This window comes from Stigmatopora nigra, chromosome 8, assembly GCF_051989575.1.
Source record: "Stigmatopora nigra isolate UIUO_SnigA chromosome 8, RoL_Snig_1.1, whole genome shotgun sequence".
NCBI lineage: Eukaryota > Metazoa > Chordata > Actinopteri > Syngnathiformes > Syngnathidae > Stigmatopora > Stigmatopora nigra.
The window spans coordinates 4617005-4630463 of NC_135515.1; the positions used below are offsets into that span (position 1 = coordinate 4617005).

The following is a 13459-nucleotide window of genomic DNA, read 5'->3' on the forward strand; positions in this document are numbered from 1 at the left end:
GTTGGCTCAGAAGCTGTGGCTTTTGTTTTAGTTGAACCAGCTTGCCGGTAAAACTTCCATTTTCATGCTTAAAATAACTTCACGGAATCTGCTGTTCTCCAACCGTAAAACCAGAAAGACAGAAATTCCTCCTAGAAGAAGAATACAGTGTACAAGCTTCCTTGCAAAAGAATTTTAATGGTAAAGGTCCACAATAACCCACCAACCTTAAATTGTGGATTCAAGTTATGATGGAACAGCCTATGTCAACCAAAAAAAAAAAAAAAAACACTGTTATTAATTTCTAATTCGTGCAGTGTTGTCACATTCTACTACAAATATCTATTTTGTACATTTTTTTATACAAAACAGCACCATACTGATCATCATGATGAATAAACTGAACCACACATAATTATATGTATGTATGTGTATGTATACATAAATGAATGTATATATAATATATGTAATATAATATATGTATATGTGGCAAACACTCAAAAAGCACACTAAGTGTACACATATCCATCAGACAGCCATACCTAATTTGACTCTTTTGTTGTAGAATAATAGAAAGTGATCTGATGTCTGGTTATATCGATTTGGTTCAAATGTGTCTTTCCTTTCCTTGGCTTGGTGCCTCGGCAACTCCTCCCTTGTCGAAAGTAAAGTCTGACGCGGTCCGAGTCAGAGAAGAGTTTAAAAGCCTCATTAAGCATAAGTAGAATCTCTTTTTGCTCCAATGAATGTCACCGTGCTTCCCATCTGGCTCTTACTTTCACTGATGGCCGCTCAGGGCCTTGCGGCACCCACGTCTATGCCGGAGGGAGCGGGCTCTCCTTCCCCTACTGCACACGCTGACATGATAACGGCCAGAGTAAGTAGAGTAAAGTTGCATGTGACATGACTGCATGGGGTTTAGTCTGAAAAGGAATCAGTTTTTATGTGTTTGTGTGTGTGTGTGAAATAAGTGAGACTTTGAGAGGTTTTACATTTTTCTTTTTAATACCTTGGCAAAGTATTCTATAACTTTTTTATTCTTTCATGTAGTTCTGTAGAAAAATGCAATTACTATGTAGTTTGATTGCCTGATTTTCTGTGATTATGTTTGAAGGTCAATGATTGCTATCAAGTGTGATATTTTAAAGGATGATAAAATTACATTTACTTTGCTTATGATAACCCAAAAATGTCTAAATCAATAGATCACTTACAGTGGTTGTTAAGAGGTAACAACATGAAAGTATTCATTTTTACTTATATTAATAATGGGAAACTAAAAACATGTACATTATTTTTTTTTGTGTTTGTCAGTTGAGATGAAGCTTTTCATTCTGATGAATGTGTACAACATATGCTAAAAATATGCTTCAATGCACACATCTTACAGCAATACCTTAAGAGCTACTACAAGCAGCAAGATGAGCCATTGGGACCCGGGAAGAGAAAAAGTCTGTCCTTTGCATCCAAGCTAAAAAACATGCAGATGTTCTTTGGGCTCAATGCGACAGGCGGACTCAATCAAGACACTTTAGACATAATGAGGAGGCCACGTTGTGGTGTTCCAGATACCAAAGAGTACATCAGTCACATCCAAAGGACACGGCGGAAAAAGGTCATCACTTACTGGTGAGAAGTTCTCATCTCATCTCATTTTCTGTGATGAAATAAATAATTTGACATGTTTCAGCATTTGCAAGTACACCACAGCCCTGCCTAGCAGCACTGTTGATTCACTGTTCGAGTCTGCTTTCCGCATTTGGGCTGGAGTCACTGGTTTGACATTTGTCCGCTTGCACAGCCGCAATGCTGACATCAAAGTGGAGTTTGTCGCAAAAGGTAGGCTGTGTGTCATATCTCAAGTTTAATTTGTCACTTCACTGCCCTATAATATGAATGACAGTCTTGATAATCAAATAGAATAGAGGCTATGGTGGAATTACTTTTTCTCACTTGCACTTATACTACTTTTTTGCCTACAGCATCAGGAATGCTGTTTCAGGTTTTCTGTCATTTCTGTATTTTTTGATTGATTGTAGGATTTGCCATTGTGTTCCCGTGCCTCTTTCTTGTCAATGTGCATAATCTTGTGCTTACATAAATTGCCACAAAGCAGCTGGACAAACAGACACAACGCACAATGCTTCCAAATTCTAGTACACGTGTCACAAAAGATATATTTTAAGCCCAAACTGTAAACTAAGAGTTCCCCTATTAAATGTGGTCCAGACTGTCAAGCAGAAATTCTTCCAAGTTATGCAAAAGCATTTCCTTTGTTCAGTCCATGAGATGAGTTGCAAGTTGTGGCTGGACATGGCGTTGAGTATCCAACAATATTTCTGAAGGCGCAACAAAGAAGGTTGCAATTTATATACTTACTTGTACTTTTATAAGTATATATAGTAATGTCGTTCTTCAAATTTCATCTTTCCTGCCACTAGTCCTAAAAGTATTATGTCATAGTGTACCATATTTTCTGGACTATATGTAATATGCTTTTTTTTCCTAATATATAGTTTGGCTGGGTCTGTGACTAATGATTTGCGAATCATATTGAAGTGTGACATATAGTCCGAAAAATATGGTAATTTTATCTTGGTGACGTTCTGAACTCTTCTAAGTAATGCATACATTGTTTTTATCTTTGTGCTGTGTTACATAATGAAGAACATGGTGATTCCTTTGCATTTGATGGACCAAATGGTTCGTTGGCTCACGCTTTTGGTTCAGGGCATGGTGTTGCAGGAGAAATGCACTTTGACAATGATGAACACTGGACAACAACAGGAACATCTGGTTGGTTCTTCTTATTTCATCCTTGCAGATAACTGCTACTTTTTTTCAATCAGTTTCCTATTATACTTCTATGTGCAGGTTTTAATCTCAAAGTAGTGGCTGCACATGAATTAGGCCACATGTTGGGTCTGAAGCATTCAGAGAACCCCGCATCAATTATGCACCCCATCTACAAGGCCTATCCCTCAGGGGCTGACTTCCTATCCCAAGAAGACATCACCAATATAAATGCACTTTACCGTAAACAAATCTATTATAATTGATGAATGGATAATACATTCATAATCCTTAATTCCAGTTGTCAAATGTGTACTCACATGTATTTTAGGACCAGCCCAAGACCACCCTGTTTCCTCTACAAGGCCACATCCACGACACATTCGAAACAGATGTGCTCCTGATGTGACCTTCGATGCAGTCTCCACACTTGGGGATGCCACAATATTTTTCAAAGACAGGTGCATTGATGATTTGTGGTCACTTTTTGCAGCTAGCCCAGCATTGAACACATTTTTCCCATTCAGATATCTTTGGATTAAACACAATGAAGCATATGATATCAAAGAAGGGCCAACCACCAACTTCATGCCCAAGATTGAAACCAGCATTGATGCTGCTTTCTGGGTACCACGCAGATCTACTGCTTACCTCATTCATGGTGACTATTGTGCTATAGTATTACTATTATTTTCTCTTCTGTGCTGCATTTGACAATGACCCCAACCTGAAATGTGGTGACAGAATCAATGTTCTGGACGGTGAAAGGCTCCGTAGTGAAGGGAAAACCAAGAGCTTTGTGCCACTTTGGTTTTCCAGCCTGGGTGCAAGACGTTGATGCCGCTGTGCACATTGTCAAAACTGGACGTACCCTCTTCTTTATGCATGATATTTATTGGAGGTAAATGTAATATAATGATTTTGTCATACCTTTTTGCTTTTTCTAGATTGTTTTCCCCATAACAAACATTTAGCATAGTTAAATATGATAGACAATTAAAATGTTCCTAATGCACTATATGAAATAAAGCAGAGACAAGCAATAATTTTATTGTCTCCATTGTTTTTCTAGCTATAATGAAAACAGAAGAGTAATGGACTTCGGTTACCCAAAGTACATCAGTGAAGACTTTCCCGGAATTAACTCAACGATTAATGCTGCAGTTCATAAAGAAGGTAAGCCAGTTTATCAATCATGACCCACTACAACATTACATTAAATCCGTTGATTTAATTTTGGATGCTCCAACGAGATTGGTCTCATCGGTGTAGTTCAAATCGCACATTTCCAATCAATTGTGTTGGATGACTTTATGCCCTTTAGCAGTATGGGAAAAAGGTTGAAAATAAGCACTGTAATCATAAAATTACTTACTGATCCCTTGTGGATATCATATGTATATTAGAAAGGCAATTATAGAATCTTTTGAGCTTTGGAGGGACATGTCCATCATGCCAAAAACCCTATTATTAGATGGTGCTGTCTTAAAAATATCTCTTTTTCCACTTAGGTTTCATATACTTCTTTGTTGGACCACAAGTCTACAAGTATGACTACACCCATAAACTAATTGGTGGAGTTGAGAAAGCAAATTCCTGGCTTGGGTGTTGACTGGCAGCAATGACCTTGAATACTTCATCCAATCAGAGATCACATGACACATATTGTGCTTTTTTTTTAACCTGTGTTTTGTGTTTGATAAAAATCCAGGGTTACTATTTACAGTAAACCTGAGAATGCATATGGTTCCATTGGGTCCAAAACACAAATAAAATCTTAAAAATTCTTATTCAAATGGATATCAAATAGTTCTGCAACGTCAATGTTATCCAAAGGCAGAAGAGCATGGCTGAAAGGATTTAGCTGGTATGGTAATGACCCCTGTGCAATACTTTTTTATAACCAACATGACATGGCAGAATGTTCCCATACAAAACCATGTAGTTTGTACCTAATTACAACCCAAAGCAGGCTATATTGAAATCTAGGCTCACGTTGTTGGCATTGTGCTATTCTTTGTTGTAACATGGTGGAGCTTTTCCAAGACTTTCACAGAGCTTTGGCATAAAGTCGTGTTGGCTTCACTAAAGCAAGTGTCTGCTCATAAGTGAGAATTGAACTACAATCCTTTTATAAGACACTTTCACTGATTTAATCTTATTTTATTTGTATTCTCATCATCTGAAAATGACATCAAATAAACACAAGGTTAAAATCACCAGTATCTATCCCTCCATATTTAGTTTTTTGTGACGCTGGACTCCAGTCTTGTTTACTTAAACAGGTGGACTATGTTTCTTCTTTATCAGAGGTTATCATGAAGGTGAAGAGAACCCAAAAACATGCATGGTAGGCCGCTTGAGCACTCTAAATTTTGCATGATATTGATTCTTACAATTGTGCAATCAGGGATTGTCAACACTGCAACTGTAACGTGGTTTTTTCCTAACATTGTTGACAAGAATACCACAGAGGACAGTGCAGCCAGTGAGTTGTGGATACGAGAGTACTATGAGGAAAACCATGATGCAGAAATCTGCATTATGGATGCTTTTGTATGTGTGCTTATTGGCACTGAGCCATGCAGCACCGACCGTCGCGCCGACAATTTCACCGGAGGAAAATGAAATGGCTGAGGTAAAATGTGACCATCCACACTAAAATAATCTGAAAAATAATTGCTTCTAGTGATAAAGCGAAGAGAAAAAAAGCCAATTTTCAATTTCTAATTTACTTTAGACTCTAGACTGTATAACTCTTTGGCTTCCTTTTCTTTAGAAATATCTCTCTCAGTATTTCGACAATGTCGGGACCAGAAATTCTACAAGAAGAAGCCTTATTAGGAGCAACTTTGTTGAAAATTTGGAATCCATGCAGGCTTTCTTTGGCTTGGAGGTAACAACGAAAATGCAAACAATAATTCTACAATGGATTCGAAGAGTTGATTTGTCTTTGGCCAAAACATTTACTGAATGAGACATTTGCTCATAATTCATTGATATTGGATAACAGGTGACAGGGGTCTTGAACAATGAGACTGTGGAGGTCATGAAAGCTCCCAGATGTGGTGTGTCAGATCTCAGTCGCTATGGACATTTTGCTGGGAGACCCAAATGGAACAAGAGGCTGATAACATATCGGTAAAATTGGTATTACAGCTCATGTATATTAAAACAGATGAGTTAGTACTCTGGAGGGGTATTAATTACAAATGTAATTCATAATTTACTTACTGTATATTCTACAAGTATCACTGTATTTTCAATTGTTTTACATAAAATGTGACGTCCATTTGATTTTAACAGGATCACTCAGTACACTCCAGACCTGAGCCAGAGACAGGTGGATGAAACCATTCATCAGGCCTTCCAACTTTACAGTGACGTCATCCCACTAGATTTCAAGCAGATCTACAGTGGAACTGCAGACATCATGATCCTTTTTAAGGGTGGATGTGAGTCTATAGACATAAGAAGAAATACCTCAATACATACATGAATTACAAGTACACAAGTTCTTTTGTATTTATTTCTGTCTGTCTGCAGATCACGGGGACTTTTATCCTTTTGATGGACGCGGTGGAGTCTTGGCTCATGCAAACTCTCCTGGGGCTCAGCAAGGGGGGGACACGCACTTTGATGACGATGAGCAGTGGACACTCACACAAAGAGGTATCAGGGCATATTGAAGAAGTACCGGGGTGAATTAAGTCATGGTCTGCCATAGACTATGCAAACTTATTCTTAATTTTTGCGTGTCCCTGTGGAGTTCAGGTGTGAATTTATTGCTGGTGGCAGCGCACGAGTTTGGCCATGCTTTAGGATTAGACCATTCCAGAGATAGACGTGCTCTCATGTTTCCAACTTACAAATATGTCAACACATATGGTTACAAGCTGCCAGATGATGACAGGCAAGGAGTCCAAGCACTGTATGGTGAGTTCAAGTGATTATATATATATGTTTTGTATTAATTAGATGGACTTTTATCTTCCAAGCCCTTTATATTGAATTTAGATTTCGGTACAGTACTGCAAGGCCCATGGAGTTGTTTTCTTCATCTGCTAGGTAGCCGTACGCAGACGCCAACAAAGGCCCCTAAACCTAATCCACCACCTGTCCCGGAGCCTGAAGATCCAACCGAAGACCCAGAAGACCCTCTTCCAAACCCTCGTAATGAGCAATGCAACAGTAATTTGGTGTTTGATGCTGCCACATCCGTCAGAGGCGACCTTTTCTTTTTCAAGAATGGGTAATCTATTAACTTCTGTTTATCAAGCTGCAGAGAGAAATTGAAACAACCCCCACAACCATAGTGAGAATAACCGAATTGAAAAATGAATATGTTAAATGAATTCATATACTTTTCTTCCCTAGATACTACTGGAGAAAGAGTACCATGTTCCAAGGAATTCGTTTCACTAAAGTGAACACAAAATGGCCACAGATCCACACTGTTGATGCAGCATATGAAGTCGCATACAAAGATATTTTTTATCTCTTTGAAGGTAAAGTGCATGAACGTATGGTTACATTATAAGCATGTTTTTAAAGTTTTTCCTCACTTACTTTGGTACACACCCCGAATAAGCAATAGATTTTATAAGAATCATGCACCAAAACATTTGCAACTTGTTCAAGGAAACAACTTTTGACCCAATGTTATGAAGATTGAACGAGTACTTTCGGAAATTTCAATTCTGATCTAAAAACTGTACCAAAGCGATTCACAAAAACTGTAAACATCACATCTAAAACTTGTTTATCTCTAGGTAATCAGTTGTGGGGCATTAGGTCCTATGCCAAGGCAATTGTACCAGGCTATCCAAAGTCATTGACTAGCCTGGGCTTGCCGTCTTCTGTCCGTAAGGTGGATGGAGCCGTCTATGTGCCAACGACCAGAAAAACATTACTATTTGTGAACAAACAATATTGGAGGTAAGTGTTGTGCGACAATTCTTTGTAGTTATTCAATATGTAAGTCTAATAGTGTCACATGAAACACTTATAAATGTATAAATCTAATCCAGTGGTCACACCATAAGGTCCGATGTTTAATTGTACATTGCCTCCTACTGTCATCGTCTGTGTGTAGGTTTTGGGGGTGGTGGATTATATAAACTGTTATTATCTATAATCGTTTTGGGGATTTTTTCCACACAGTTTACATTCCAGCTACAATGACTTTGCGTGGCTAAAATTACACCCTCAATTTTCAATGTACTTTTTCTGACATTTATTGAATGCTAAAACAAATATACATAATACGCAGATTCATACAGGAGCTGATGCTGACCACAGCTCTTAAATCTTAAACCGTACTGAATTTACTTTTTTTTTTTTCTTGAGCATTTGGGCTTTTGTTAGTTCATTTTGTTAGATAATCTTTCCCTTTTGTAATGAGTTAAATATTTTTTATGCAGCCACATTGGTTGGGTTTGTTGTTAATGAGCAGTTAATTAGTTTCTCTTTTTTTCCCCAAAGCTATGATGAGACTAGAAACCAAATGGATGTTGGTTACCCACGATCCATTTCCAATGACTTCCCAGGTGTTGGGTCTAAAGTTGATGCTGTTTTTGAGAATTATGGTGAGAAACATGATTTCTTTAAGAAGGAAATGTTTTATTTGAGTGAGGGGGTGACTTGAGTTATAATGGATTATTCTTTCTCTTAGGATACCTTTATTTCTCAGTTGGCCCGAAACAGATGGAGTACTACCTGCCGTATCGTCGTGTGATAAGAGTGCTGTTAAATTATGGTTGGCTTAATTGTTACTAAAAGTGAGAGAAAAGTACATACAATGCTTAGTTCAGATTTTTAGGGGATGCATAATAAATGGTCTCCTTTTATTTACTTCTTCTGCTTCTTTTGATAAGAGAAACAGTAATTTGAAATGGGGAATTTTGTGATTTGTTTATTCCTTTGAAACAGCAAAAAAAGGAAGACACTGAATATAATTTTGTATAATTAAAATGATAATTGGTCTGAAATTTCGTTTTTCTTGTTTAATTTTAGTCAGAGCAAAATTAACCAGACAAACAAGCAATAACGCATCTTTGAAAAAATCGATTTCAATTTAAACTACATGTTTAAACTATTCATTTTTCTTTTCAAACTAGGTGTTTAGAGACTTATCTTGTCGTATCAGTAAAAAACAGCTCAACGTAGTTCCCATTCTGAGGCTTTGGATGGCGGTAATGTACTTTGCGTCGGTTATCACAGTTTGAGTTGGAAGAGAAGAAATAGGAAGAGGGAAGTGTCGAGGATGTCAACAAAAGTAATTTAGACATTTTAAGATACAGAGTATTAATATTATAGTCGTCTTTTGTTTGGAGATCGTGAACAGGCTTTTGAAACCTTACAAAAGGGCCAGTATTTGCACAAGAGATTGGTACAATCGGCTGCTTAACAACGTCCGAATTTTGCTTATTTTGCATGGTGCAAGTAAGCAATGGACAAACAATACTGAGCGCTTCTGTAAAACGCGCGCCTGACTATTTCTTCCATTGTTAGTATGGTGAGTCTTATTGATTGTTTGTCTCGTATAAAACGTAATGTTTCATGTTCATTTAAAGTGTTTTTGATTCCCCTAATCACGAGATGGAGTCGCTTAATACATTTGAATCGGAGATGGAGACTGATGGACAGGGGAGTTATTCTCTATTTCCATCGCTGGATAGCATTGCTGGTCTATCTGGGACAACTGATACCTTGGAGAGGTACTTTTATTGTGATCAATTGTGACACATTTTTTGTATACAAGGCTAAGAAAGACAGTTGTTATATTTCACTTCTATATTTTTATCATAAAAATGGAAAACAAGAAATATTCAGTTTATTTACTTTTAGATTTAAAAAAAAAGTTTTTTAAACAAAAAAAACAAGCTGTATTAAATGTAAACATCATATTCTACTTAAAGCTGAGGGTATTTAATAATTTTCTGTTTTTTTTTCTTCTTTAAATCAGGAAAAAATAGTAAATACGTATTTTCTAAATAAAATATGCATGCTAAATTTGCACACAACCAGCTTTATATTTGATTTAGGGCATTCCCATTGTTTTCAAAGTTAGTTCTAATGTTCTAATTATTATTTTTACAAAAGTAAATTGTAAGTCACAACTGTTTTTACTTTTTTCAGTGAACCGCCCAGTGAAATTGCAGCAAAACCAAATCTCACCTGGTTGGATGCTTCTCAGGTTTGTGCCTTTCTTTCCATTAGATTTTATTTTATTTATGTCTAGATAAACATACACTTGAAAAACTTTGAATACTCCTTCTCAATCACATATTACATATAGATTGTTTTGGAGGAGGCAGGACATCCCATGCACATAAAGGAGATCAAGCAGCGGATCATCAACCGAGGACTTGTTCAATCCAAGTAACCCCATTTCTTTTTATATGAATTATTTAAATGTTGCTACAGAAATTGTTATAATCAAATTTATTAAGAGGAAGATAGACTAATTGAATACTACAAATTTCATGCTGCAATCAACTGCTCAATTGACAAAATTATTTTTGTTGTCAGTGCAAAGTCAAGTCTGGAAGCTGTTATGTATCGTGAGGTAAGAAGGCCTTTACTCATAAATTCACCCCCACGATTCCTTTTCTTTCTGTTGATGCTGCACGTTCTTCATTTTAAGTTGATTTTGTATTCATTCCATCCTTTCATATCACATTTATTTTATTGAACTAAGGTAGATAAAGTACAAAAGCGCAGGCAACAAGTTATGTTGTGTTAAGATGCACAAGCAAGCTCTTAGTATACTACTAAACTCCTCATGTGGCTCCTTCCGCCTCAACGTCGGCTTTAGTCTCACGTTATGTTTCAGACACAAAAAGGCAGCAGGAGATTCAAGAGGATTGAAAACAGAAATGGAGTCTTTGCATTGCTGGTGAGTTGAAAAAGGCCAGTAAATGTCAAATTATTTTGATCTACTTGGATACATTTTTCCAAATTGTTCTAGTTTTCTGGCATGTTTGTTTACTCGAGAGAGACATTTAAACTTACCGAATTGTTCTCTTCACACAATTTTGTCTGTGGACAAAGAATCAGTTATTATATCACTTATTATTTAACCACTTCCATTATAGTTTTTGTTCTCATCCAATCTGGTGATGTTATATGCCATGGCAGGAGTCTATATATTGGTGTTTATTGTCTAATCTCTCAGACAGATGATGAGCGACAGCAGGCTCTGAAGGCATTTGCTACCCAAACCTATCTCGGAACACCACAGCAGAACACGACCTCCGTTTCAGAATCCGGGGGAAGCAGTGGGACCCCCTTTCCACCCAAAGCCAGTTTAGAGAACAAAGGAAAAATGAGAAGAGGCGCACGGAAAAAGCTGAATGAAAAGTATCGTTTGAAGTACTTTCGACTGCGAAAAGCAGCACGTGCCATGATATTTGTAAGTTAAGAAAGTCTTCAGTAGAATTGCTGTTATTGATAACTTAATTGAAATTACAATGAAGAATAGTTTGTGCTAGGTTAACATGTTTGCTTTAATTAAAGGAAAATGCAGCTTTGCATGATGAAGTTGCCCATTTGGAAGAGAAGTTTTTAAGAGCAAAAGAAGAGCGGCAGTAAGTAAATAAGTTAACTGGTCCGCACAAGACTTGCATAGAAATATTTAGAAACATGTTGTCGGCCTTTATTTTTTATTGTGATGTCTGAAATACTTGGAGTTTTAGATCTGTTGTCTAAAAATATTTTAAAATGGCATTTTTGCAGCTTTTACAAACTTTTCTTGCAAATTTTCAGATTGCTGCTGTTGCACTACCAATCTTTGTCAGACGGTGACTTCTTACCCACACCCAGCTCCAATATTCATCCCACTGTACCATCCACCACAATGGGCTGTGGCTCTGGAGTAGCACCTGGCATGTGCGGATCGCACAACCTCGCACCTGTTGTTGCTTTGGAGGAAGGGCAACTTAAAAAACCCAAGAAAGAACGAAAAGAGCGAGGCAGAGAGAACGGAAAGGATGAGCGTGAGTGCACAGTGGCACAAATCAGTGTAAAAAAAATTACATTAAACAATCCTTCTCTCGTATATAGTTCCCAAGAAAATGACAAAGAAGAGAAAACTGGCTGATGGTTCCCGGAAGCTGGTGCAACCTATCCCACTTGACTCATGTGGTCGCCCCGTCTTCCCTATCGTGCTCGGAGGCTTAACGGTGTACAGCTTGGGCGAGGTCAGTGAAGTCCCAGGCAAAACATTTTCTGCATTTGAACAAAAGTCAACATTTGACCATTTCTTCTTAGATCATCACCGACAGAATGTTTTTCCATGACGAATGTGCCATCTACCCGGTGGGCTTTTGCAGTACTCGGGTTTTTGCCAGTATGAAAAACCCTGAGCTACAGTGCCTCTACACCTGCCAAATTAAAGATGGAGTTAGCGGACCACAGGTGAGGCATCGATTCCTGAATCTCTTCCTTTCTCTGTAAATTGTCACCTATTTTCCATTAGCACAAAATTACACTGAACTATTTTCTTGGGTGGTGCTTCAAATGAATTAGTAATCAATTTTTGGAGAATTAAATGTCCTTAAGTGCCTCCTAGAGGTATTTTTCCTCACTGTATGTCTTTAAATTTGCAAATATTCACTGGGATGCACTGTTCAGTCTAGTTTTTGAAGAGATTATAGTTTTGTGCCATATGTGCATGCAATGTGTTAATTCATTGCTTTCAAATTTTGGTTTAGTTTGAAATAGTACCTGAAGATGATCCCAAGAATGCCATCGTTGCCACCTCTGCACTAACGTGTCACTCAAACCTGCTCAAAGCAATCGCCTCAGTCAGGTATACTTAACTGTTCAATGTTCAGGAACAAAATACACACACATCTGCTTTGGATGCTAAAATATTTGAAAGTCTTATGTGAAGACAAATGCTCAGTTTCTGTTGCCACTAAATCACCTATTCCACCTTTTTGTTTCATCTCAGTTCCAAGACTGTTGCCCCAATTGTGCCATCCGGGGCAGACTTCTTCGGCTTTTCCCATCCTACCATTCAAAATCTCATCCAGAGTTGTCCGGGAGCGCGAAAATGCAACAAGTACTTTACACTCTTATTTCTTTGGATGGAGGTCGGTGTTAATGTTGTATCCTCCAAATATTTAACAATTTTCATCTTTTGTTCCCCCGAAGCTATCGATGGATACGTTTTGAAGTAGGTCGCCCAAGTGATGGCCAGAATTTGATTCCTCACAGCCTGTCTGACGATGACCCCTCCATCAACTTTGAGGCTTATCAACAACATCGGCACCTTGGCGACAAAACGGAGAAAATCACAGGTTTGTCTGCCAAATGGTGAGATTTTTCTGTCAAGTTTGTATGGGTTTTGATCTTTACACAACATTTGACTTGACACCTCACTGGTATTTTAGGGTAAATTCAAATTGTAAGTTCAGTCAATTTGATATACATAGCCATAACTGCAGATGTAAAACTTTTTATTTAATTAGTGATATGTTTTATTGTGTTTTATTTTTTTTAGCACAGGCACTGCAGTGTCCTAGTGTCTCGCACTTGGCTGCGACCTCTGTGAAACCATCAATCTGCTTTTTCAGCTCCTAAAGTTTCACTGTCCAAAATGCCTCAAGTTCATAACAGATGACATTAAATTAAAAAATAAATTAAAAAAATGATAACCTTAAAATGCCTCAAAACTGTT

The 13459-nt window shown here is 37.6% G+C and overlaps 1 protein-coding gene across 1 annotated transcript; it reads left to right on the forward strand.

Moving 5' to 3' along the window:
- The first annotated feature begins 721 nt into the window (after positions 1–721).
- On the forward strand, positions 722–13444 carry LOC144200633 (uncharacterized). The gene is given in 32 exon segments (XM_077722878.1): positions 722–856; positions 1370–1559; positions 1561–1818; positions 2647–2775; positions 2854–3015; positions 3104–3233; positions 3300–3433; positions 3517–3673; positions 3845–3948; positions 5361–5410; positions 5552–5668; positions 5786–5913; positions 6079–6227; positions 6319–6444; positions 6547–6708; positions 6841–7024; positions 7150–7280; positions 7545–7710; positions 8257–8391; positions 9348–9491; positions 9913–9970; positions 10073–10155; positions 10306–10342; positions 10952–11188; positions 11293–11363; positions 11542–11771; positions 11839–11975; positions 12046–12192; positions 12489–12586; positions 12731–12841; positions 12934–13079; positions 13283–13444. Coding segments are annotated over 32 exon segments (4326 nt in total). The 3' UTR covers positions 13363–13444.
- Positions 13445–13459: the final 15 nt, after the last annotated feature.